The following is a 27,105-nucleotide window of genomic DNA, read 5'->3' on the forward strand; positions in this document are numbered from 1 at the left end:
TTAAGCTGGGCAGGTTATGGTGAATTTTCAAACAAACTTTAATGTAAAACATCATGGAGGAGAACAAAAGCTGCCTGGGCAGGCTGGGGCTTGTAGGTCTTGTGAAGAAATCTTTCCATATAACATTAAGAAAGCCCCAGGTAAGACCCTGTGACTTCAGTTTTGGGCTCCATATTTCAAGAAAGATGCAAATTACTTGAAGCAAGCCCAGCGGTGGAGAAGAAGACTGACTGGAGGTCTACAAGTATGGCTTCTGAGGAAAGCCTGAAATAATTGCATTTGCTTAGTCTAGAGAAGAGCAGGTGGAAGAGAAGGAGGGAAATAGAGAGCACAATGATAAAATCCAGAAAAACGTGAGAGTTAGGAGCAAATAAGGTAATAATATGCTCTCTGTGACCACTGCAGATAAGATGCAGTGGGCTTAAAATAAAGTAGGAAGGATTTAGACTGGCAGCTAGGAAAATATTTCTCCCTGCAGGAACAGTAAAGCTGAGGGTTACTGTGGCATCTCTGTCACTGGAGAGCTTGAAGGCCAGGAGAGAGCGGGATCTGTTGGTGGGGAATGATTTGCACGCATCCCATGGCAGGAATACATAGTTTCTCAAGACCTCATCTAAATCCATTTTCTGTGGTACACCCCGTGTGCGAAGGCTGAGATGCTTGGCGGGGGGCTGGGCTGGCTTTCTCCTGGCTCTTCAGAATCCTCCTGAAACTCCCTGCTGCTGCCACTCAGCTCCCACAGCACTGACTAGCCCAGCTGGGGTCAGGGCTGGCAGGGTCCCTTTACAGACCAGGAGCAGGGCTACATGAAAGGCTTTTTTCTCTCCAAACCTTCAGTTTTAGCTTGAAGTCCACAGACCATCACAACATCGCTTTGCTCTTTTCTAGGCTAAGGCCAAACAGTGCAGTTCAGGTCTGCTCCGCAGGCTTTGGCCAAACTCGCCTGACATTATCATCCACTGTCTTCTCCCAAAGCTGCTCCGTCTGCGCCCAGCTGGGCTTTTTGTTTTGTTCTGCAATAAGCAAATTCTTGGAGTAGGAGCCCTGTAAAAAAGCAGAGAGCAAATGGGATCTCTGTTACTGTAAATAAGTTTCTATGACATCTTATATTCAGCCCTGAGACGTGCACTCACTCCATGTGTCCCCATGGCAGCTGACCCCACACTCGAGCTTTCAAGGTGTCATTTGCAGTCAAGAGGTCTTTGCACAGCTTGCTCCTGACTTGTCTGGGGCCAAGAGAAGAGGTCAGCAGGGACACACACATGGTGACCCTTGCGCCCAGCAAAATCTGGGGACAGCTCCTTCTGCATACAAAATAAGCTGCAAGTCAGATGCCAGAGAACTGGTACAACTGAGCCACATGAAGCTCCAGTCCAGGCTGGCAAACTGACACAACTCAAGTGGTCAAGAATTCATGTGTTCAAAGCAGTAGGAAAAGGTGCAGACTGAAACTTTGCCGCAGACTCATGCCCTGATTTCAGGTGACATCTCCAGGTCTTGAGCACCTGCAGAATTAGGGCAGTAATTCTTCCTGCTTACATCCTCTGTCTGTAGGATTTATACAGTCCAGGAGTTTCACAGCAAGGCTCATCATCCAGTACAGCAAGGACCTTGATGTAGAGGGTAAAGGCATGTTAGGCATCTTATGTACACAGTGGCAACTGCTGACTGCCCTTCCAGAGAAAGAATGATTTTTCTCTATGCTGCTTTTCCTGCAGAGCAGAGCTCACCCTGCTCCCCCTGGCTTGGGCTCCATGCAGCAATGTTTTTGATGTTGCAGAAGACCAGCAGGGAGCTCAGAGCAGATTCCCTGAGAGGAGCCATCTGCTCCCCCCAGGGAAGGGCCAGCAATGGCGCCAGGCAGCTGCAGAGCACAGCCCAGTGCTGGAGTGGCAGATAACCCTTGACAGATGTGCAGCCAGCACAAAGCAAAAGGAGCAAGAGAGAAGGAGGGAAAACAGCTGGAAATGGCAAGAACTTGGAAATGGTCACAATTTACACAGCAAATTAACAGCAAAAAAAAGTTGTAATCCCTGGAAATCTTTGCAAATCCCCCTGCTATTGTTATCTGTCAGCTCTGGAGGTGGTTTGCCAAACCAGTTTTCCAGCTGGGATGATGCTGTTTTTTGGTTTGTTTTATTTTGTTTTTTCATCGCATCCCATGCTTAACATCTGCTTAAGGCAGCGTGCTGGTGCAAGGTTGGCCGGCATCCAGCTCTGGCCAGGCTGAGCATGTAATAAAACCTGGGGTTAGGGCTGAGGCACAGACAATGCATTTGCTTCTTAGCACTGACCCTGATAGTCTTCTTGCAGGAGGCTTCCTTCCCTGTGAGCAGAACTTCACATAGCCCATGGTTGTGGCAGCAGGCTCTGACCAGTCTGTGTCAGCTGCGATTCTTGCAGCCAGACACCATCAAATGCAGATGGTAAGGGAAGGAAGCAAAGCCACCAGGGTCATGGCAGTACAGCTGGGCCTGGGGACCGAAGACACACCACATTCAACGTAGTGTCAACCCTCTCAGCCAAAACAAATAGCAACACATGCTTCAGTCCCAACTGAATGACAGCAGCAACACGTACATACATAAAGTGCTTTATTGCAGCATCAGAATAAAGAATTCTTCTCTGTGAAATTTTGTAGGAATAAAAGATATTTTTTATATATTATATATTAAAAACACAATAAACTTAAGGAGTGGAAGTTTAGAGATTCATCACTTAAATAGCAGTGGGCTGGACAGAATCTTTGATAGGATATAAAAATAAATGCTTGCTTAATGTCTACCTTTCTCATGATTTCCCGCAAAGTCTCCCAGTGTGTAAGGTGCTCATGTGAGGAACAACACTGCTTCTCATTTCTCATGCTCCAGTTCATGCCTGTATCATCCAAACCATAGAGGCAGCGAGGCAGAACAGCCACTCACCTTCCAACCAGCTTTAAGGGGTGGGGCTCAATGCAAGAAAATTTTCAACTTGCCCTTGGATGGGAACTCCATTTATTACAGAAATTAGAGTTTCTTTTTTGGGGGTTAGACTGGTTGACATAACCAGTATATAGAGGAGGAGGGTGCAAATCCTGGGTAACAGTCCTTATAATAAGAGCACTTGGCTCCAAAGCAGCCAGTCTGACAAACAAATTGGCAGAGCTGTGGAAATTCTCCTTCAAGAAAGGCTGTTTGTAGAGGCCCTGCTTCCATGTGTGGGTCTAATACTGGACACTAGGCACATTTAACACGAGGTTGTTTTAAAGAAGCCTGTGTGCTGATGATAAGCTCCTCTGAGAGTCTGCTGATGCTAACGATGACATACAAGAAAAAAAAAAAATGAAGATGCTCTACCAAATGACAGAAGATAACAAGCTCATCCTTCCATGGCTTCAGCTGCTCAGTTTGTGTCCCATACAAATGCCTCCATGTCTGTTGCTGAGCCTCCCCACACGCATCCCAGGCTCCCAAAACCAAGCCACTGGATCACTGCAACCCCCTCTTGACCACCTCCTTATGAGCTACCTCTTTACCAGAAACTAGTGAGCAAATGGCCATTTGAGGTAGGGAACACGTAATTGTCAAGACAATTTACCAGGGTCTGGGTCTCCATCCGTGTTTATTTGGTTGTGTCTTCCTTCTCACTCATAACACTGGCCATCTACAACCACATGCCTGTTGGGAAATGGATGGTGTCTGCCTAGGTTTCAATAGCACTCGTAAGTGGAGTCTGGGGATACAAGTATGGAATAGTAGTTAAATACGAAAAAATCAGTGATAACTTCATTAATAGTTTTGTTTTACTAGCAATGAAGTCTTAGGTGCTGATGACCAAGAATGCAATATTCAATCAATAACCAAGTCAAAAGGATCAACATCCACTCAACACATGTAAGACACTCTCAGAAAGACTCCCCAAAGAGTTATCAGACCATGAACATTCACTGGCCCTGGAGAAAGCTCCTGCAAGGACAGACCTAGCACAGGACAGTCAACCAAAGACCTGTGCACCCAGATTTTTTTTTTGTCCAACAGTATCCTGCAGAAAAACATGGAGCAGCAAGTAGCCTTGGGTGAAACCTCTAGTCTAGAGATGACTCCATTCTTCTTTACATGCACTTGACTTGCTCTTATATTTCCTCTGACACATAAAATTTGCTAAATAAAAGCTATGAACAGTTTCTGCCAGGTTCAGTGACTGAATGTCCAGGGATAAAGGTGCTCAGCCTAGTTTCTCTGTGGGAAACTTGGGAGCTTACACTACATGCTGGGAGAAACTGCCATGGACCTGTAAAAAGCTGAATAAAACCCAGACGTGACCAAAGTGCTAATGGGGAGCATCATGATCCATGATGTGCAGACACCAGACACTGACATTATTAGCATGGGTGTGTCTTCCTCCTTTGGAGCCACACTTGCTCACCTGGCCAGGCAGCAAGCCTGAGGAGCACAGGGTGCACCCACAACTCGCTTTCTTTGGGCTTCCTCTCGCTGGGGACCAGGGCAGACACAGCACATAGCAGGGTCTGAGGCCAGCAGCAGACCAGAGAGGTGCAGTGCTGGGTACTCCCAGTGGCACCTGACTTTTTCCCATCCCCACTGAGAACTTGGATTGGTGCTTTTTGCTCTTCTCCAGCAATGGCACAAGGGGTGGCTGAGTTGTCTCCTGCCCCTGGCAGGACTGTGGGTGGGAAATGCAGAACTTTTGCTGGGCCATATCATGGATGCTCTCAAGCACTGAAACCTGCTGAGGGGCTGCCAGGGAGCTGAGGCATGGAGTTGGGCTAGTGGTGGGACTTGCATGGGTACTACCACCCTGCTCCCCAAGCATTGAGGCAGAGGGACTGAAATGCATACAGGTGGTGTCCTCCCTGTGCTGACCTCCTCTGAGGTCCACCCTTGTCTGGCTCTGGCATTCAGTTCTCCCTTTCATAGCCAAAACTGTGTTGGCAAGGCAATCTTGCCAAGGGAGCCCAGGTGGTCACTTTCCTCCTGCCCCACACACTCCCTGGACCCATGAAACCCTGCCAGGCTTCCCCTTGCTCCTTCCCAACTGTGCATGCAAAATCCAGAGGGGAGGGGTGGTCCTGTGGCTGGGACAGCCCTGACCCTCCCTAGGAGGACCCAGCCCCAGTTTCAGAAGCAGACCAGCGTGTGCCAGGACAGGCGTACAGGAAAGAGCCCGCAACTGCCTGCAGCAGGCCAGCTCCTCAGACACACCATAAGGCCAGCAGGAGCTGAGGCCACTTTACCCTGCAGACACTCAGCTTTCAGGCTACACTGAAAGATTGTAGAGAATAAAAAAGCAGATGGGAGCAGCCCCCATTCACTTTATGCCTCCCATCCCTTGCAGCTCCTCGTGCACCAGAGCAGGCACCCCAGCGTGCGGGTGGTATGGCAGGGATCGCACTGTACCACCGCCATAACCTCCGGTGCCCTTGGAAATCCAAGGGGGGCTGAGGCACCCTCTGAGGGGAGGACATGGACAGCACATCCTCCCCGCTCTGCCCGGCACCATTGAGGAGCCCATCAGCAGGGCCTGGACTTCGCTGGGCTGGGCCAGGGTGGGAGCCAGCAGTGGCCATGGCTCCTCTGAGCGTGGCTGTGACTAGTACTCCTTGGCCTCCTGCAGCTGGGAGAGGTACTCCTCCTCAGGGGGGTTATCAGCACACTGGCGCCCGTTGTTGGGAGGCCGGACAGCATGGTAGCGGCTCCAGTCGCCCTTGCAGAGGATCCAGGGCAGCATGTCCACCTTGTAGTGCAGCTCTGGGGAGAACTCGGTGCTGATAAGGTTGGGGACGCCAGCCCCTTTGCCACGGGTGATGAGGCGGGTGTGCTCGTCATAGCAGCAGTGCTGGGCAGCTAGGGTGGTGCTGTCGAGGGAGAGCATAGAGCGCAGGCAGAAGCGTGCTGTCGGCTTGTAGATGTCCAGGCGCTCCTTGGGGCCGCTGGCATCCCGCCATCGGAAGCTCTTGCCCTGCTGCTCATCCCGCAGGTTGACAGCACTGTAGACGGCCTCCAGCGGATAGGAGCAGGGGCAGCTGGGCAGGTCCGTCAGCACCTTGCTCAGGTACTTGGTGAGGAAGTCACTCTTGCAGTTCAGCCACTTCTCACAGCTGTCCACCTCTGGGGGGAGGGTACCGAAATGATGAGGGTATGCACAGCCTGCACCCTGCTTTACCCCACTGCTGTCTGCCCATGGCCTTGCCAGCACCACTGGTGGAGCCTGCAGCCGCCAGGCAGGAACAGCCAGGCTCCTGGGACGGGCTGGAGCCAGGCTCCATTGCCAAGGCAGTAACAGAGTAAGGGGGTTTCATGCTGGTGCAGAGCTGCCCCTCACAGGGGCTCTGCCCCAAGCACCCATTGCTACAGGGGCTGGGTTGGCATCATCCCCCAATGGGAGACGGCACATGGCAAGCTGGCCTCAACCACTGTGCTGTAAAGCAGGACTGTGTTGCACCAGGGCTGTGGGAGGAATTCGGTTTCCCAGCATGACTGCCAAAGCCTGCACATGGCAGTAGTTTGGGTGACTTAGGTCGGGACACCAGACGCAGGAGCCCTTGGCAGAGCCCTCCCCACCAGCCAGCTACACCCCCCATGGGGTCTGGCACTGAAGCCCCAGTGCAAGGCAGAGGCTGACCTGAGTTGAACAGCTCTGTGGTGTTGTCACTTCTGAAAGGAGTCTCCTCTGTGGGTAAGACCATTTCCCCCTCGGCTCCTTGAGAGGGGAAAAAAAAAAGAGCCGGGTTGAACAACAGGAGGAGTGGTGGGATTTTTTCCTTTGTAAGGACACCAGACACCAACTATCTTTCACCCCCTGTCCCACCACTGCTTTGCCTGGAAGGAAGGGAAAGCAGCAAGACACACAGGACAGACCCACCCAAGGCTGTGGGTTATGTAAATCCCAGTTGATGAAGCCACCTGTCAGTATGCCTCAGGAGAGGATTTCAGGCTCCCAGTACAGGAGGAGTGCAAAGAGTCACACACTGAGCTGGATGCCAGCTCTACCACCCTTGGGCACCACGTAACTGCCAGGGGAGCCATGAAGCCCCATCAGAGCTTCTTTGTGGAAACAGACCCCCACAGTCATAAGCCTAGATCACATTAAACATAACCAGTTCTTGAAGTATGAGCAACACCCAGCCCACAGCAGCAGGATATCAGCCCACATCAGGGTCAGACAGTGCCCAAGCCAAGGGCTCACCAGGGCAGCGTGGCAGGTCGCAGGTCCTCGACTCCGTTGCTGTGCAGGCATAGCCACAAGATCGGGTCCTCTTCTGGTTGCCACTGCCACAGGTGATGCTACAAGGGGACCATGGGCTCCACTCCTCCTCATCTTCATAGTCTGCATGGCAGTGGAGAGGCAGAGAGGTGGACTCAGCAAAGCCCCAGGAGGAGGGAGCCAGCAGCCACCCAGGACCTCCCTCAGCAACTCCCCATCCCTGGGATGCCCTTTACAGAGACACAGAGCCATCGCTGCCTGGGGCACACAAAGGTGCCTGACCACATGATGACATGGGCCAACCTCATCCTCGCTGGCAACCTCAGGGAAGCAGCCCCTGAGCAAAGGCGTTGATTACCACAGCTTCGCTCATGGTGGTAATGACCCAGCCAGGCATTGCTGCCCATCCCCATCCTCACCAAACCTGCCTGATGCACTGGCCATGATGCTGAAGCATCATGCATTAGCAAAGGTTGACTGGTTTGGGGCCTGTGGCTGGGAAGCTGCAGGAGGGAGCTGCTGCAGTGCCCTGGCCTGTCTGCCCACCAGCACCTACCATCTAGCCCTCCACAGCTCCTCTCCTAGGGGTGCCAAGGCCTGTGGCAAAGGCTTCTGGCACTGGTGTCGCTGCAGGAACCTGAGTGCATGGCAGCAGCACCTGCCATTAAACATTTATACCGTATTTCTCATCTGAGCATGCCTTCACTACAGTCCACGCTGCAGTTTGATCATAGGCAAGGGCAATTCCCGCTGGGATGTTGGTGTGCCTGATTGCTGACAGCGCCAGCTGGGTGCTGGCCTTGATCCTCAGTATGCTTGCTTATTTTCTAAGTAGGTACTGAGCACCAGTGTGCTGTGATCCCCAGCACAGGGCTGCTCCCCCTGCATGAGACAGGGCTGCAGGGCAGGGGAGGGCAGTGCCAGTCTGCAGGGCAGCTCCATATGCCCAAGAGGACTCACCGTAGTTATATTTTTCCTTAAAGATCCAGTTCTTCTGCCCAGGCCACTGCTGGTCCCAGTCACCTCCCACTCCACTGAGCATGGACTCCTCTTCCTCATACTCTGCTGTGTAATCTTCCTCCTCCTCTTCCTCTTCCTCCTCCCTGTCCCCTACATCCAGGTTGTCATCCTCTTCATCTTCCTCCTCCTCCTCCTCCTCTTCTTCCTCAGTGGGGTCAGTGTATTCCCAGAAGAGGGGCCAGAAGAGATCCTTGTGGGACAGCCACTCAGAAGACGTCAGGGACCAGTCATTGCTTGTCTCCTTCAACAAGTCCATCTCCATCTCAGCCTGAGGATCATCCACCACTTCAATGGTCACCTGGAGGCCAGATATGAGGCAGAGCAGTGAGCTGGGGCACAGCCCTGGGACAGATCTACTAGCGCATACAGTGGTTCCCGGCCCGAAAGGCCAGAGATGCTTGGGGCTACAGGACCATGCAACAAGTACAAGAGGTCTCGCCTCATCCAGAGAGACTGACCAGAGGCAGAGCAGGAGGTACAGGGGGGCTGGTGGTCACCCACAGGGACCAACACCACCCTCAGAAATTGAGAGGTCACTCTCACAGGAGCATTTATGGAGAGGGGCTGTTAGGGTAGAGGGAAAAGGCCATGAGCAAATTCCTCTGCCAAGGAGCTTGTCTGTGCCAGTTACTTGCATCTGGTAGTTACCAAGAAGACAGATGGAAGCGGCCACATGGACCCCACTCATGAGATCTTTCCTCTTAGGGAACCCACTGAAGCTGGGGAACATGTGGTGCTCGCCTGCACCCCCTCCATGGCCCACCCAGACCCGCTCCCCACCTGGATGTTGGGGTTCTGGGCGCTCAGGTCCACATTGGCCAGTCCTGGCAAGCTCTGCAGGTCCAGCACAAAGGGCAGGCTCCCTTCCCGGCTGGCGCTGCCAGGGTTGGGCACTGCCGGGCTCCTGGCAGCCTGCTGAGCCACCCCACGGCGCCGGTGCCGCCGCGGGCCAGCCTGCCCGCTCCGCCTCAGCCCCCGTGCCTTGCCCGATGGCGGCAGCTCTTCGTCCCCCGCTGAGTGGGGGTCAGATGAGGCAGAGACCTGGAGAGGGAAGAGGCAGTGAAGAAGTCTCCTGAGGGTGGCTCTGTGGAGAGCAAACCACTGCTCAGAAAAGCAGAGTCCCATCTCCTGCACCAAATGGCTCCTCCACCTTGTCTCATCACAGCATTGGAGTAGGACAATGATTAAGACGTTAATTAATTAATCAAGTTAATACCCAGTGGTATGTGCTGTGCTGGTCTCCTCAGGCTGGAGCTTCCCATTTCTGCGACCACCCTGTCCACATCCCTCTGCCCACTTCACCTGGCTTACCACTTCTCGCTCTCCCTTTTTGGCCATCTCTTCATTTCTGGAGATGGGTAATGGCAAGGGCTGCTTCTGGACACAGAGTTACCAGAGCTCATATTTAATAATTTTATATACTTATATATAAGATTTATTAACAAGTGATTTATGACAAGGGGGGAAAACTAAATAAACTGTTCTGTGCTGTCAATGTTAGTGCAGATGACTTCAAGCAACATAGGTTTAGCTTTCATTGAGATTTCAGATGCTGCCCACAGGCTATCACCAGGAGGGAAAGAAACTGCTGGTAGATACAACCCAGCTGCCTTCACCTCCTTGGCAAAGGGAAGATGCCCAGCCAAATACAACACAACTTACTTGCCAGTGCTGCCAGTGGCTCTAACCACTGCTGCCACTGCAGCGGCAAGTGGCACTTTGTGGCCAGCTCTGCCCAGGAGGAGCAGGTGGAGTGGGCAGGGAGCCTCGGCGAGGTGGCGGTGCTGGCTGGCCAGGAGCTTGGGGAAGCATCCAGCGAAGCCTGTTGAGCAGCCGGGCTCACTCTGAGTTCCCACGTTCCTTGTCCCTGTACTCAGCACGCGCCGGCATAAAAGAGATGAGTCAAAGGGCCAGCAGGCTCCAGTGCGCCCAAGAAACCGGAGATGGGAACAACTGGCAAAGCCCCCCCGCAGCATGGGCTGTCCCTGGGAAGGTCTGTGGGGCCCTGTGGCTCAAGGCCGAGAGTGGAGGTGCCCAAACCCCCAGTATCTCCACCAGTGTCTGCCTATTTCTGGCTGCCCAGCTGAAACCCCTTTTTGTTCAAGCTCTCGCCCTTCATGTCAGCCCAGCTGAGAGCCCCGGGATTAATGAAGAGAGCGGCATGCCCCCTCCCCACGGGGCATGCAGAGAGGCATTTCTACCTGCAATTAGAGCCAGATGGTTTGGGGAAGGACTCCCCTCCCTTTCATCCTGATCACTGGAGCACTTCAAAGGCAGCTGGAGCCTGGCCAGGCTCTCATGAGCGCACACAGCCTGTCCCCAGCCCTGTGCCCGCACATCAAAGTGCGCGACACCCCCATCCCTGGGGGAGGGAAAAGAGCAGCGGGGATGCTGCTGGTCCCTTGGCTGCTGCCCAGAACAGGCTGGGCATGGAGAAGGGCTGGTGACAGACTTCGCCAGATGGGGCTGGAGGAGAGAGGGCTTTAGAGAGAAGAGAGCTTGGGCTGCCCAGCAAGAGACTTTGGGGTTCACTCCTCTCCCTGGCTGGGAGGGCTTCTGTGGCACTGCTGGCAGCTAATGTGGGCACAGACAGATCCCTCTGCCTGCACCTTCCCCTCCCAGCTCCCTCTGCTCCCATGCAAAACCACAGTGGTTTTGGGAAGGACCCATAGGAAGGATGCTCAGCTCTGACCCAGTCTGTCTCCTGGTGCCTTAGCCCCTCCTCAGGTCTCTTCTTATGCCCAGGGATTCCCTGGGAGGTAGCAAGAAGGAGCCCTGACAAAGCAGAAACAGTAAGGGAGGCTCAGTAGGCAAACTTGGCCATGCCTCGGGGCTGGCCGTGCCACACCACCCGCTGGCGCTGGGTTTACTGCCAGCTACACGTGTCCAACGCAGCCCCTGCACAAGGGGCTGCCAACAGCTCTGCAAGCCTGGTGCTCTTGCCTCATTTGCAAGGAGCTTATCAGGGCTGGGTAAGCTCATTTCACAGACAACCCAAATTTAATACACATGGAAAGTGAGGTCTCCTCTAGCAACAAGATCTGAGCTCACCCAAGGACATCAGAGCACGCGAGCCAGGAACAGACTCCAAGTCTCCAAACTTACACTCAGTGCCTAATTGAGATTTTACGCCTAAACAAGCTCAAGAAATTCAGAGCACTGTTCCCACAGGGAATATATAAAACTGCCCCAGGGGAACTGGTTGTGAGATTATCACAGGGTGAACAGAGCTCCCTCAGCTCCCAAAACCTCCAGAGGTACAAAGACCCCAGGGGTGTCTGCCCTGAATGGCAGTGTCCTTCAGTGACAGTCACTCCACTGCACTACCTAACCCTTCCCTCCTGCTAAAGTTTGCATTGCTCTGAGGCTTCACTGGATTAAAATTCGTCCCTGTGTCAGAAGATGTCCCTCCTGAGCAAGGTCCTGCTCAGTGCCCTACCACAGCTGATCAAGCCATGGATTTTAGCAAGGTCCTATGAGACCAGTGCTCCCTCCAGGTCAGAGCATCCATGGCACCATGATCCTGACAGGCAGATGTGTCTTTTCTGTGTCACCAAGGGCTCCTGCCAGCCACATAGGCAGCTGCCCTTGGGGGCCACACTCCTGTCACAACACCCATCCTCTCCTCTGCTCTGCCTGAGGGACAGCTGGATAAAGCTGCCAAGCCTGGAGCTAAGCCACTGCAGTGCATCAGCTCAGGGAACAGAAGAGCTGGCCTGTCCAGGGTGAAAACTCTACTCCCCCACTCTCTGTGGAGCCCAGACGCAAGGGCTGCAAACCATCGCTGGGCAGCTCCGTTCTTCTTCTGCTAGGGAAGGACACTGGCCACCACATTGCAGAAGCAGAGAGAGCAGTGCTGGGAAGCCATCAATATCTCGCAGGCGAGCTCCAGCCTTCTCCTGTGACCAGCCAGCACCAAGCAAAGGAAAAAGCTGAAGGGGGAATTGCTGCAGCTCCTCCTGCATACACTTGGGATATGCTGCCTATCTGGGAATAAGGGTCTCCAGGGCAGGAACCTGAGAGAAACTCTGGAGCGGCACTTGGGAAAGAGCATGAACTTTCTGTTTGTGAAGACCATGTTTAGACTGAAGGATATAAGCACGATCACACCTGCCTCCTTACCAGCCCAAGAGCTCTTCCCACATAGTCCAGGCTCTCCTGCTTGTAGGAATGACCACCTAAACACCCTGGGGCACAAGCTCAGCAACAGTATTAGGAAGTGGAAGGAACTCATCAACAGTTCACCCCAGTGTCATGCCTACTTTGTACATAGCACGGGCAACAGGGTCTATAGGAAAGGTGTGGGGAAAGGCTGATACTCTAGAGAGTAAAGGCTGATATTTTCCCATTTCTAGTCTACACACCTCTATTAAAACTGTTTTGGAATCTGAAGATCGTGAAGAGCGCAGCCACAAAACCCATGCCCATGAAGGAAAGGATGGAAAAACTTTTCCAGTGAAAGACTGGAACGATTCAATTTATCATGTTAAAAAGAGAAAGCAATGACTTGATTTCCCAGTTCTTTAAGGCAATAATCCATCAGGCACCAGAGACTCTCTAATCCAGAACAGAAACACATAATAGAAACCAATGTGTTCAAGTCAAAGCCAGACAAATCCAACTGAGGAATAAGGATCATGCTTTTAACACTGTAAGTGACTAACCACAGGAACAAGCTAACAAGGAAAGTAGCATTATCTCTTGTGGAGACAGTCAACCCATGTCACTGGGCTCAACACATATGTATTGCATCTGTGCTAGGGAAGAAATTCAAGGATCTAATGATTTCTCTGGTCTTAAAATCTGTGATTTTGCCATAAACTTCTCTAAGACTCTGAACTAAACCTGGCTTAAGAAAGCAAATGACCAACATTCACGTGCTTGCAGCTCTTACATAAAAATGATTAGAGACATGACATCGCAGACTCCACAGCAGTTTAAAAAGTGAACAAACTATTTCCTGTGCTGTACTGCCCTTTGGCAATCAGAGACACCACTATGCTGCCACCACAACCACAGGTACTTGTCCCTCCAGCACATTCCTCAGCATCTCTGCATGCATTGCAAGTTACCAGTGAACCCACAGCAGTGCTCTTTTTAGCTACATATAATACATTGTTGTGCAGAGCTGCTCTTCATCATGGGGTTAAACCCCAGCCAAGTATGCTTGAGATAACTCCTGGAGGAGGGAAGCACTGCTGGAGCCCATGCATTGCACTGCTGGAGCCTGTGCACGAGCAGCACAGAGCAAGTGAGTCCCCAGCACAGGACAAGCTCAGAGGATGCAGCTTCCACCCACACCTATTCTGAGCCAATTAGTAATCACATAAACTCATTCAGCTTGCATCAAACCAACCCGTGTACGCGGGAGTCAGGTCAGGTCAGAGGCAATGTTCGGGCTGTGCTTCGGGTTTGTTAACACTGCAGTGAAGAAAATGACGTATTTGCTAAAGGTCGGTATCGCACTGGGCTATAATTATAAGGAATGGGGGGTTTTGTTGCTTAAACATTACTGCTTGTGTTAGGTTTCCTTTGAACAGTTTTACCAAGCTGTACTGAAACGAGTACTCCACCAGAAGAACTACTGTTCTTTTCCTGAATAGAGCTGAATCTACATAAGCCTCTTCCTACTCTTTCCTCCAAGCTCCCAACAACATTGTTTTAAAATCTGTCATGCAGTTTGTTGCAAATTTGCCCACTTATGAATTAGCCAAATACAAAATAGAAATCAGAACGTTTCTTGTATTTTCTAGCCTTTTTTTTTTTTTTTTTTTTAGCTTTTCCTTCCACATTCACCTAATGAGCTTCAATGATCTACAGACCACCTTCCAATGAAATTTATCTTTGGACTGAAAGTGGGCTGGAACAACTCCAGAGCTGGGTTTTGTTATAAAGCTATGGAAGTAGAGGGACACAGGCTGGTTGCTTCAGAAGGAAGCCCAGCCTGTCTGTTGGCAGCTCTGGGGCTGCAGTTTGCAGAAGGGCTGAGGACAGTTTACACTGGTGGGAGTAGAGAAAAGGAAGATTTTCCCAGTGCTAACAAGTAACACTATTAAGTCTCTAAAATAAAAGGTTGAACAGCAGGGTAATCAACAAGAACAAATGCAGCATGCCATGCTGCCTCCCTCCCATAGCGCTGGGCATATTCTCTCCTTGATGACACCACCACAGACACTGCTCAAAGAAAAGGGTTGTTTAGCCCAGCCAGCTGAGACTGCCTTAGCCTCCGGGGGGCTGCAGTTTGAATCTCCTGGCTCATCCACCATCAGGGTCCTTCAGCCAGATGGGAAATCCACTGGTCGCACATCAGGCAAGTGACCTCTCTTACCCATCAGCTCATCACCTGCTTAACGGATTTCCCAGAGCCGTGCCAAAGCACAGCTTGCTTCCAGAGGTGTTTAGAACCAGGTGGGCACCCATGAGAAAACAGGGAAGGCGAAGATGCCACCCCGTCCCTGTTAACGTCTGTAAAATCTCCCGAGCCACAATCTCAAATGATCAAACACAACACCTTTAGACTTATAGGCAGGTGGTTTAGCAGGAGCCATCACCCAGGGTTTTGACAGGTGAGCTCTGGATGATCTGCCAGAGGTAACCAAAGGCAGCTGGACACCTCCAGCTGCTTTTCTCTTCTTCTGCTCTGGGTTACAGGGGCTGTGGCACAAGTGAAGAGCAGGACCATGATCTCCCAACTGCTCTACTCACTGGTCAACCTCAGGATCAGCTCACACTTGAGTGCTGGTTTTTGTTGCTGTGTTGTTTTTTTATTTCCTTTTCTTGTTGTTGTTTGGTTGGTTTTGATTTGTTTTGAATAAAGACACAAGCATCTCCCTTCAAGTTTTGGGAGAGCTCTGCAAGTGCTTGTGGAACAGACAAGGCACTTGGTTATCATGCTTGCATGGGCAGATCCTGTTTATGACAGACCAGCAGGAGTCAGCAGCAAACTGTGGGCTGTGCAGATAATTATTCCACCCTCATGATTATAATTTTAATGCAGTTATCAAAATACTTTAGATCATATGGAATCACTCTCTTGTAACTAGCTTCATCCCAGCTGTCTTGAATAGCGAGCTGCAGGAGGCAGCATCAAAGGCTTCCTCATGTGTCTCATTTGTTTTCATGTCTCACATTTATTTTCATGTCTCACATTTATTTTCATGTCTCGCAATTGCAACAACTGTAATCTGAAAACACTTTCCAAGGTCGGTGACTTGGTTGCCCCTGAGGCAGAGTCAGCCCTGGCGCAGAAGACACAACGGCACAGAGAAGCACCAGCACCACAAGAAGCAAGGACGCAGCGTAGTTGACTTTGTACAAGACTGAAAACATGGCGGTCGGCCAGGCTGCCATCAGTGCTCCTCACTGCATGTCCCCATGGGCATGACCCAGCCCCTCTCACTGGAGTTGTCTTTCCTGTGGGTGCGTGGATAAGTAACTTGTCCGTAACATCCTCAGCCAACTCCCCAGGTCACTTGTGACATGAGAAGGACAAGGAAAAGCCTGGTGGCTTTTCATCTCTCACCATGCCTGGCTGTTGCCCTCCTCAATGTCACACTCAGGTGCTTCTCTACCATAAATATCTTCCCCCTCTTTAACACTGAGACAAATTCTGTAAGACCCCCGTATTGCAAACAAAGAAAATGACCTGCCCCAGGTCTCTCAGGAACCCTGCAGCAAGGCCAGGAATAGACACAGGTCTCCCATGTTGCACCTCTCAGGAAGGTCACCACGGCTCAGTTTCTCTTCCTCACCTGCCCCTCAGGAGGGACTGCCTTGCCTCCCACATGGCCACACAGGCCTTGCAGTGGAGAAGCTGGGGCATCTGGTCAGCACCACTGACGTGTCCCAGCACAGCAGCTGGGGCTGTCCCTGCACCGGAGACACTGCCCAAATGCACGGGTCCAAGGGCCAACTCTTGACAGGTAGTACTGGCTTCGAAGAGCCCAGGTCGCGGCAAGGCACCCTTACCCGAGGAAGAAGATACATCTGAGACTTCTGCTGCAGCCTGGCCAGGTGGGAGCTGCTCAGACAGAGCATGGTGGTGAGTGTGGAAGCAGGGCCCCCCCATGGGCTGCATGGGGAGGTGCCCCTGGAGAGACAGACAGACACATATCCATACCCTCTGGTGCTCTCTGGCAAATGCTCCTGCTAGGGCACATGTTTTCTCTTAACATAGTTGAGCTGTAATACGCATAAGCTCTTAATGCATCAGAGTGAGTTGCTGTTAACTTGTTCCAGCTCTAAACCCCATGTGCTTCAGCAACCATTAACTTGTTCCAGCTAATGATCCACATTTGTTAGCCTGCACACTATAACCCTACAGCTGCCCTAGTTGCTGCTTCCTTCCCCACTGCAGCCCAGGCAAAACTGCAACAGGAAAAAAACCCCACCACAAATACAGCAAAGCAAGTGCAGAAACTGGAGGGACCAGAGCAACGCCAGCCTCCCCCTGCACGCCAGCCAGCTGGAGGATATTGCAGTGTGGGGGGACGCAGGGGAGGTGGGATGCTCCCCCGTGCAGGCAGGGAAAGCAGCTGATCCTCCCCGGGTATGTATGCCTCAGCCCCCTGGAGCTGGGAAAAGCCAAAGCAGAAGCAATGGGGCTGACCACAGAGCTGCCACTTCCATGGCTGGGGTTAGACATTTGCTGGAGAAAGGAAACTGAAGAGATGTAAATCCACTGGGGATCGCTTCAACAACAGACAAAATAGGCACTTGCGCTGGACACAGAGGATCTTCATCTGCATGGGCATTGATCCAGGCAGGGATGCTGCATCTCAGCCTCCTGAAGGAGCAAAGCTGGGGTGACTCGCAGGCAGCAGCCCCTGCCCCAGGTGCTTGGCCGCAGCTCCCCAGCCTGGGGTGAGCTCGGATTTAATGAGTCCCACCCATAAGTGTGGGTTGGAGAAAGGGTCTCAGGAAGGGGAAACTTTCCTCTCTGGCTCCAGTTTGTGTTGTTCGTAATTCACTTGTTCATAAGCTTTTCCAGGATGGCCTCTGCTACTTCTAAATGCCTCAAAAAAAAAAAACAAAAAAACCACAACAAAACAAAAAAACCACAAACAAACAAAAAACCCCAACCAAACAAAAAAACCAACAACAAAACAACAACAACAACAAAAACTGTTTTTTTTTTTTTTTCCCCACTAGGCGGGAGTCTGAGGCTTGCAGGGCTGCAGAGGCAAGTCCAAAGTCAGAGGACAGCTAGGGCACATCCCAATGGGGAGCCCTGCTTCCCCAGCATCTTAGCCCCCAGTTGACCCCTCCTCTTCCCTTCGGCTGGTCATTTCCCAGTGGGACCCCACTGTAACCTCAGGACCAGTGCCCAAGGAGGGCACAAACATGCAATACCCAAGCTGTAAATCCAGGTATGGGGGAAGCCAAGCTGCCCCTGAGATGGCCACAGCAGCTCTGGGCAGCCCCATATCTCCTCCACTGGTGACACCAAGGGGTCCACCCTGTGAATGCGCCCCAGGAGAGAAGAATTAGATGCTTCCCTAAGGGGGAATCTTTGATTTTCAGGAAGCAGCCAGCTTAACCATGTAATACAACCACAGTGTCCCCAGAGGGCAAGGGCAGGAACAGCAGATGTGAAGACATCTGTACAACACCTTGTCCTGCTGGAGGTGCGGCATAGTGTGGTACAACTGTCCTCTCCAGGGATTTTGGCTGCTGTGGGAGTGGTTGCAGGCTAAGGGGAGGGCAGAAGGGCAGCAGGAGAGAGCGTTGAAGGGGTGGGGAAGAGAGAACATCCCAGGGAGATGAAGAGGTGCTGACCCTCCACTGGTGGGTCATGTCCTGCAGCACCTCCCAGCCACCCTCCCCTTGCCTGGCGAGTGCCTTGGGCTCAGCTGCCAGGAAGGAGCTAGGGCTCCTTGCTCACTCCCAGGCTGCAGCTGTTGGAGTGCGGATGGACAATGGCACCCCTGTCATGCACCAGCCTCCCATGGCACCCAACATGATGGAGGCTCCCGTGGCTGGGGACACATTGCCAGCCCTGCCTCACACCCCAAGTCCTGGGCACTAGATAAGGCCCCGTCAGATCACATCACCCAACAGCTCCTAATGCAACATAAACCCATGCCTCACCACTGCTTCCCCGCGCACACCAGTGTTTCCCGGCCATCTGCAGCTGGGTCCCCCCCTCACGTCCATCCAGTGGTACTGGGGACCAGCAGAAGGCAACAACTAACTGCATTTCGTTCCCTTTGAAATTGTATCATTTCTCTGGAGACTAAAACAACCTGCAGCCCAGGAGGCATTGGTACCCTTCACACCAAGAGCCACCTAGGACTCAGAGGCAGGTAGGTCACCATCTTTTTGGTGTTTTCATTTCGTAAGTACTGAGATAAGTATATCTCACAACAGCTTCTCAGACAAGCCCCAGGACCTCCCTCCTTCCAAAGAAGGTTCCCTGCAAAAACGATCTACTAAAAATGTCTTGCACTCTTTCAAGCTTCTGTCTGAAATTGAAACATTTCGACATCAAAATACGGTGGCAATCTTTTCCCTACTTCTTGGCTACAGGCTCTGGTATTTTATACTAAAACCAAGCCTCTGGCTGATGACATTTGCTTTGGAGGAGCTGGCAGCACTGTCCACTTTGCTGTCATGACTGTCGCCCAGTTTGCTCAGGCTTCCCTATGGGAAGTGTTCGGACATCTTGTTTTGGGGACCATTCTGAGTGGAAGAATATTTATTGACACTATGGAAAACAGAAGATCTGAGTTTGTGCTCCCTATCCCTAAAACACTAACAAGAGGAAAGTGGGAATGAATCCCAGCAGACTCCCTCCATCACCTCGCTGGGTTTGGAGGGACCACAGTTGGAGGCAGGATGAGTCCCCCAGCTTGCCTGTCTTTAAAGAGAATCTGCAAACGCCGGTCACTCTTGGGACCCCAGAGAAAGGGCTGGGCAATGCCCTGTGGAGCGATTTATGCCTAATCTCTTCCCCTTACATGTGCCTTTTACAGGAACCCCTTTGATTGTGACAATGGCAAGGCAGCAGACCTATTTGTGCAGTGAAAAGGGAAGAAGCCCCCTTGTTGGGCAGCTTCCCTACACCCGGCTCCCCTTTGTTTCTGCTCTTGCCTCAGCCCCAGGGCGGGAGGGTTTTCAACTGTGTTGACTAAGATAATTTGGCACTTCTCAAAAGGAAATTTGCTACAAAGGGTGAAGTACCTCCCTGCGCACAAAGAGCCCCTTTCAGAGCGGAAGGATGCTTCAGTGCACGTTTTGTACCCACAAATCCGACCTCTGCCAAGGACAAAGCCAGGGACAAGAACGCTTAATTGCTGAAGAAATGAAAAGGTAAAAAGCACATCCGCAGGCAAAATGACTCCGCTACTGACACAGCCCGCAGTGGCTGTGGGGATCCGGCTGTGCAGGCAGCCAGCACCGACCTGCAGACCACCTGCACCCAGGCTGAGCTCTCCCAGGAGGTGTCCCCTTGCAGGGCAGACGTGTGACAACACAAGCTGGGTGAGATGGCTCTGGGGAAAGTGAGACCCTCTTCCCATCCAGACACCTCCGGGAGTCAAGAGGGACCAGGACCTGGGGGGAGGCACCTGGGAGGCTCCTGCAGAACTCTGTGCCAGCCCATCACCACACTCGCCTCCCCACACCGTGTATCTGGGCTACATTAGGGATCCCAAATGACAGGGCTACCTCAGCTTACAGTTGACAAATCCCACTCAAACCCAACTGATATTTCCCTTTAACACTTTTTATCTAGTACAGCCATGCCAGGTTGCCTTGGAGCTCCCTAACTCTCTGCTTGCTGGCAACCAGAGCCAGGCATCATGTCACTGCTATACATTTAGTTCTTATGCATTCCTCCAAACTTGGACTCCCTCCCTATGCACAGGGCAGGTTGATTTAAATCAAGACGGCTGCTGCTGATTTTTAATCAGCAAGCAAAACATGTCAGTGTAGAGCTTCAGTTTTAAACACAGTTTCCTGTCACTGCTCTCTCTACCTGATGTAACCAGTAAATAATACATACTGTTGTTATTTGTTTCCTTAATTCTCAGGGGCCAGGAGCGAGTCATACCAGGTGCTGTACAAACCCAAAGATTTGCAGCCAACTACAGCCCTTACGCTACGCTTGATATTTCTTTTGTTGCCCTCTGTTATCTCTTATCGCAGACACCAGGTTTTCTTTGCTCACAGCTTCAGACCAGGGGAACTCCGACAGCAAGTTCCAGCCTGGATTCTCACCCTGCCCCTGTATCAGCCCTGCAGTAACACCCTGGGTGCCTCAGGGAGCTCCAAGTGGTTCCCTCCTGCAAAGGAGCACCCACCAAGAACTCACCAAGCCCACCAGAGTGGGGCCGAGCAGCTTGGACCCTCCATAAACCGCTGCTGCCTTGCTTTGCCGCACCCCAGCACCGCCGGGATGCTCACTACCAACACCCCATCAGCATCACCACTCCTACTTTTATTTCTACACACAGTCCTTTAAGTGGTTGTGTTGGTTCACACAGATCTAACAACTTCTAACGTTTACATTTCTAGCATGTTAGAACACTAGTTATTTTCTGTTTACTAGAAGAGCACTGGAACCGATTGGTATCGGTCAGAAAGAATCCAAACATCTATTAACAATGCACAAAGCCAATATTCTGAAATCCAGCGAGTTTATCAAAACATATTTTGCATTTAACCCCCGACTTCACAAATAAACAGAGCATTAAGCAATGTGATGAGCTGTCCTTTGTCTCCACAAGGGACACAAGCTTTTCCAAGTATTCAGTTACCTAAATCTGAAGAGCCGCTGGCATGGGGTCGCACTTGGACCTGCCACATTTCTGCCCACATCAGAGAGTGATGCATCTAACATGCAAAAGCACTTTGAAAAACCCTGCTGCACATCCGCCTGCTGCTTTGGAGCCCACCCGCCTTCCCATACAGACACAAAAAGCCTCAGAATCAGCAGACATCATATCTCTGTAGGTTTTTGGTAGTCACAGTTTGGAAAGAAAATATTCTGCCTTTCAGCTTCCAGTCAAGTAGACTGAAGAAATATAAAATATTATCACTACATCTGTTGCTTATGCTGCACTCAAAGTAACTCAGGCAAAACTTTTCTGCACACTATCACAGCTGAAAATATGTAAATGCAAGTGCTCGCTCCTTTGGTAATGTCTGGAAGTAACAGATCCTAATTGAAGTATAGGGCTTTGGGACATGTGGATAAGGCTATTGATCAAAGATAAAACACGTTCCCTTCAGCCTCCCTGCAAAGAAAAGGCTTTCTAACTAAAAAAAATGATGAAAACCTCAATATTTTTGATTTTTCTAAATTATTTAATATAGAAGTGTAACTCTGAGGCTCAACACAGATTATAAATATTCCCATTCAATTCCAAACCAAGGAAAAATGTTTGCTTTAAATAAAGATGCTAAATTAAAATAAGTCAGTTATATAATTGCTTAATGGTTTTGATTGTCTATCTGCTCTGCTCTGTCAGTTCTATTTTTCTCCTCCCGGCCCCCTTCATTCTACCCACATCTGTAGGGCATTACCCAGAGTGTAACCAATACTCCAGCTGTGGCTGCCCTGCTGCCATAGAGACAGGGCCTATCAGCACAGCAACAGGAACCATCTGTGCATATGACCCAAAATCACTCTGTTTCTTTTTTTTAAACCATCATACTGCTGCGCTTGTGCTCTCTGCTTTAGTTCAAACAGCCAGGCACAACTGCTCCAAATTCCCCCCCACGCAGACCAGAAACAGAGGATTTCCTCCCCAAACTAGAAGACACGTGCCAATATCTACTGCTTTCTCCCTGCCATGTGCGCTGTGCAGCCGGCGCCCGGAGGGATGCAGGGTGTGCACAGGAGCACCAACAGACCCCAGACATATCCATCCATTCTTCATCTTCCTCTGTGCTCCTGACCTCCACCCTCAAGCCTTTGCTTGTAAACTTCTTAAATGTTTGTATTTCTGCGAGAAGTAAAGGTCCTGGGGACAGAGGCTCCGCTGTGTAAGCGCTGTCTGTGATCTTCGGCCAGCTGCACAATGCTCCCCATTCACAAATTGAGATCGACAGCAGCTCGCCCAGCTTCCTGATGCATTTTAGGCATCAGATAAAAAGGAGCCCGAGATGGTACCGCAGGGTCTTCTGGTGGGGACCTGCACAGCTTCCTAACATGCATTTTCTCCCTATCCTATGCCCCCCGCCACAGGGCTGCAATACTTTTCAGGATTTCAAGCGTAAATCCCTACTCTCTCTGCACGTGGAGCCTGAGCATACTGGCATTTCTCTGGTGAGTCAACCAGCATCTGCCTGTGCTTGAAGGGTCACAAGCAAAGTACAGCACCAACATGGTATCACCAGCACTACAGCAGGTAACATCCTCTGCAGTCCTATATGCATCTGCTCACTCTATGGTCCAGTCAAAACCATTACCAGGCTCAACTGGTGGCACTTGGCTGGATGAAACCTGTGCCCTCTCTTGCCCATTGAACAGGCTTTCTGCAGAGCAGATTCTTTCTTCACACTTGTTCCCTGGACTTCATGCTGGAATGGAGTTTAATGCATCCCACAGCAGGTACCAGCATCACTCCACCATGGGTCATCACCATCTTTTGACAATAACTATCGGTAAGGTACATCCCCATCACCTCCTCTGCCAGTCTGACTGACCCTGCAGATCAAACCTGCTGCTCCCCATACTGCTCTGTGTCACCAGCAAGGGCTGAGCTGCTCTCACCCTGTCCTGCTCAACCTCCTCCTATCGCCATCACTTTTTACACTTCTTTCTTTCGCCCACTTTTAGCAATAGCACTCTTCAAAAGGGTATTTTTTAAATACAGCTCTGCTGCTTGAGTTGCTTTTTCTCCGGAGAACAGTTTCAACACGGAAACAACTTTTTTTAACCATTCAGTCGTCTTTCTTTCTTACTCAAACCCTGTTCCAGCTCTTCTGGTAGTTTGTTTTTTCCCCATCCCCTTCCTTATCATCCCCATCAGGTCCTACCAGTTGGTTCCTAGTCTGACCAGTCCCTCACTGCCGACTGAAATTTCCGCTTCTACAATTCCCACTCCAAAGCCAGAGCTGGCCCGGACTCGGCTCTCCAAGAAGTGAGCAGTGTAGAGGTCTGTTACAGACCTTCCCACAGCCCGCGGGGGCTTCCGAGGCCGCCTGCCCGGGGATGCTGGACGGGGCGCAGGCTGCTGAGATGAAAACGAAGCACGACCACTCTGGAATCTGCCCCAGGCTCGTCCCAGCGGGAAGAAGAGACGGTGGCTGAAATCTGTCACGTCTTATTTTTGTAGTAGCAGAGTTTTGGAGTTCCTGGCAAGCCACCAACCTTACTAATTTTACTGCAGGTTGGGTTGTGGCCGGACTCCTGTCTCCTACGAGGGATGTTGCCCTCTGGAGGCAGATCTTCCCGGGCACTGGGTCACGGCACTCGGTGCTGGTCTCTAAGCACCTAGAACTGCCCCTTTCCTGCAGCCTGTGTGCAATGCAAAGACTTGGGGCTAGCCGAAAATCCCGGAGGCCGGGAAAGGGCTCGGCCCCTCAGCGAGTAAAGAACCAGGCCAGAAGAGGGGAGGCACGAAAGCTGCATCTCCTGGCTGCTGCTTTTCCTTCGGGGGCTCCGGGCTGCCTGGCCGCGGGGACACGTGTTGGATGCTGCTCCCTTTGGAGATGCACAACGGCCTCCGCGGGAGCCCTGGGTGGCCGGCTGCCTTCCTCAGCCTTCCCGGGCAAGGGAGAGGGTGAGGAGGACTCGCTCCAGCACCCTCTCGCTCTCCATCCTTCCCCAAAGGCTGTCTTACCTCCGCCAGCTTGGAGCTCCTCTCCTTCGGGCTGTTGCTGCGCTGTTTCCTCACGGGCAGCCCTCGCACCGCAGCCAGGAAAGTTGTCAGAAAGACGAAGCCGAGGATGAGCACAACTTTCCCTCTAATCACAGGCATCTCTTCCTCCCTCTCGCCCCACCTCGCACGCCCAGGATAGGCAGCCCGGCAGCGCGCCCGCCGCGAAGCTACAAAACCTGTCCTTCCTCGAGTAAGCGAGAGGAGCGGCGAAAAATGTAAAACAATAACAATAACAATAATATATAAAGTACCGCAGGCGGGAGGTGCAGTCCCCCGCGGGTGCGGGCAGGGGCCGAGGCAGGGTCTGCCGGCCCGGGCCGCTCCCGGCCGCTCCGCTCCCTCTGATCTCTCTTGCAGTTTGCCGAGCACGTTTCGTTGTCGCTACTCCCCCGGGCTCGCCGCCGGTGCCACTGATGCTGAAGGATAACTCTGAAAAGCTTCCCAAGTGTGTGCGGGGAGGGCGGAGGGTGGGGGGGGAGAGAGAGGGCTTCGCTTCCCCACCCCCCTTCCTAATCCTTTCGGCAATCTGATTTCTTTTCCTCCTCTTCTCCACCCCTCCGCCGAATCACTTCTTGGTGCTGCTGCGGCTCTTCAAGCAATGCCGGGCACCGGAGGGCGGGCGGGCGGCCGCTCCCCGCCGCTCGCCCGGGAGAGGCTCCTTGTTTCATGAGGCGCGGACAAGCCCCTCCCGGGCGAGCGGCGCGGCAGCCGGCCCCGGGCACGGCCCCGCCGCGCCCCTGCCCCGCTCGTGGGCTGCCGGCGCTCCCAAACCTCCCCCCAGCTCCCTCCGAGCGCTGCCCCTCCGGGGCGCCGCCGGCCGCTCCCCCCTCCCGGCAGCTGCATGGCCCGGGCGGCCGCGACTCCCTCGCCCCGGAGATGCCCCGGGGAGCGCTGTCCCTCCGGCGGCGCCGGCCCGGGGGTCTTTGTTCCGCTCCCGGGCGGCGGCTCGCCTCGGCGGCGCCGGCCTTGCACAAGCCCCGCGGCACCGGGCGCTGCCCTCCGGGGGAGCCCCGGCGGAGAGCCGGGACAGCGCCCTCTGGGCGAGGCGGGGTGGGGCGGCCGCGGGCTCCAGCGGCTCCGGCCCGGCCGCATGAGGCGGGGAGGATGGAGGGGCGGGAGCCGGGCCGAGCCGCGGCCGGGGGCGCTGGGGAGAGGGTCAGCCGCATCGGGGACTCAAAGCCTCCCGCCTCACCCCCGGGCAGAAAAGTTTTCGTGTACGGAGCCGGATTTCCCCGCCAAAGGCCGCCCCCTCCCCTTTTCCGAGCGGGGGCCGCGGGCTGCAGCGCCGGGGCTGGGGCCGCTCCACTGGAGAGCGGGGATGGGGCCACCACCCAGCTGGGCCAGCGCGGTGCCAGGCAGAAATAGGGCTCTGTGCTCCCGAGTCAAAGCTCCGGCTGTTCCCGAGCTGCGGGAGGAAGTTTCCATCACTCAAAATAAGTCTTTATTCTTTGATCTGCTCTCGCCTGTGCCGGCAGCATCTTTTCTAGCCCCTAAAGCCTGTTGGAAATATGGTGTGGCTGTTTACTTGGGGTCTAGAGAGCAGCTTTTCCAAGATCTCCACAGGCATTCATCAGCTTGTGAAGGAAATAATTAGGGAAATTATTATGAAGGAATTATTAGGGAAAAAACACTGAAAGGAGGTTTTGCAGCCCACCGAGGAAAAGTGCCAGTGCTGGCACAGACCCCAGAAAGGGACACCTAGCAGGGCAAAAGAAAGTCCAGCATTGCTACAGTAGCCTTAGCACAACCCTGCAAATCACCTGGGCCCGTTCATGCACCCAGTTGCAAACAGGACCTGAATCTCTTTTTTCAGATTCCAACATCTGGTTCTTGCAAACTTAGGGCTGAGATGAATGGAAGGAAATGTTTAAAACAAGCCCCAGACTGCAAGACAGATGTGAGGTCAAGCATCCCATGTGAGGTGGATCAAGAAGCCCTTTCAAACATCTCATTAGCCACATGACAGCTGATGGCAGTCTGACACTCACCCCACTGGTGGGAATCCCCTGGAACAGCACCCAAGGGCAGCCTGATGGCCAAGCAGAGCCAGCTGTACATGAGCAGCACAGAGCTGCTGAGAGTGCCACCAATGTGCTGCCCACCAGGACGAGCAGCAACCTCCACAGAGCAGTCTCTCCACTACAGACACAGCTTCTCTAGCCTGTGCATCACGGTTGTTGCTGTACAATGGACCCGAAACTGGAAAGAAGCAGCTGAGCATCCACACCACATGCAAGGTTTCCTGGGTCTGGAGTCCAAGGCCAGGGGAGGACACTGACTCACCTGAGCTCTCAAACAGGCTCTGGTCTTACCCAGCCATTCCACTAGCAAACTCAGTGGCGTGTTGTGTTGTTTTTTTTGTTGGTTTTTTTTTTTTGGGGGGGGGGGGGGGGGGGGGGGGGGAAGGGGGAGAGTGGTGGAGGGATTGGGAAGGAAGGTGAAGAGGGCTTGGTCCCACTAACAGGGCAAAAGCCTCACTGGCATTAAGAAAAAAAATAAATAAAAATATAGTTTTTTTTTTTTAAAGTCTTTATTACGCAGAACACAGAATATATTTGAATAATTCTTTTTCCCAAACAGTTTTTTCTCCAGTGTTTTTTGTTTTGTTGTTTTTTGTTGTGTTTTTTTTTAAACATGCATTGTTACCCTTGTAAAGCCAATGTACCATCCATTTATCTTTTCCCTGTCCACAAAACATCCAACTTCATGTTAATCCCAAGTGTAAAAAAAATTAGACATCTGGCATAAAATATTTTTGGGGGAGCTCATTTAAAAATCTTATCTAAAATGTCTTATCTACAAAAAAATCCAATATATATGTACATTATAGCAACACAGAGGCATAAGAATACAGTGCAATTTAAGACGAAGTGCTGTGACTTGGTAACTCTGCCCAGGGCTTGTGGAAATGTGGGCCACCATTGGCTTTGGGGCTTCTACCCTAAAGCCTCAGGCTCCAAGGTTCCTCTGATCTCTCTCACACTGGTCTGAAGTTAATAATGTTGGATGGCTGGAGATGCACTTAGCATAATATACCGTTAGGGGGTAG

The 27,105-nt window shown here is 52.2% G+C and overlaps 1 protein-coding gene across 1 annotated transcript; it reads right to left on the minus strand.

Annotated features, from left to right (window-relative positions):
• Positions 1-2,577: 2,577 nt before the first annotated feature.
• On the minus strand, positions 2,578-25,038 carry ISM2 (isthmin 2). Its single transcript, XM_065839978.2, has 6 exons — positions 24,018-25,038; positions 9,007-9,267; positions 8,167-8,524; positions 7,189-7,329; positions 6,625-6,702; positions 2,578-6,110 (listed from the first exon to the last, which is right to left on the minus strand). Exons 1-6 carry the CDS (start codon positions 24,153-24,155, stop codon positions 5,593-5,595), a joined length of 1,494 nt encoding a protein of 497 aa, XP_065696050.1. The 5' UTR covers positions 24,156-25,038; the 3' UTR covers positions 2,578-5,592.
• Positions 25,039-27,105: the final 2,067 nt, after the last annotated feature.

The sequence above is a fragment of the Patagioenas fasciata genome, chromosome 5 (assembly GCF_037038585.1).
Source record: "Patagioenas fasciata isolate bPatFas1 chromosome 5, bPatFas1.hap1, whole genome shotgun sequence".
In the NCBI taxonomy this organism is placed as follows: Eukaryota; Metazoa; Chordata; class Aves; order Columbiformes; family Columbidae; genus Patagioenas; species Patagioenas fasciata.

Excerpts from the sequence above, each read along its gene's own strand:
- ISM2 (XM_065839978.2), bottom strand. The coding sequence starts at position 24,155 with ATGCCTGTGATTAGAGGGAAAGTTGTGCTCATCCTCGGCTTCGTCTTT. Across the intron at positions 9,268-24,017 it reads GGAGCTCCAAGCTGGCGGAG|GTCTCTGCCTCATCTGACCC; the intron begins GTAAGACAGCCT and ends TTCCCTCTCCAG. Across the intron at positions 8,525-9,006 it reads CCCAGAACCCCAACATCCAG|GTGACCATTGAAGTGGTGGA; the intron begins GTGGGGAGCGGG and ends TCTGGCCTCCAG.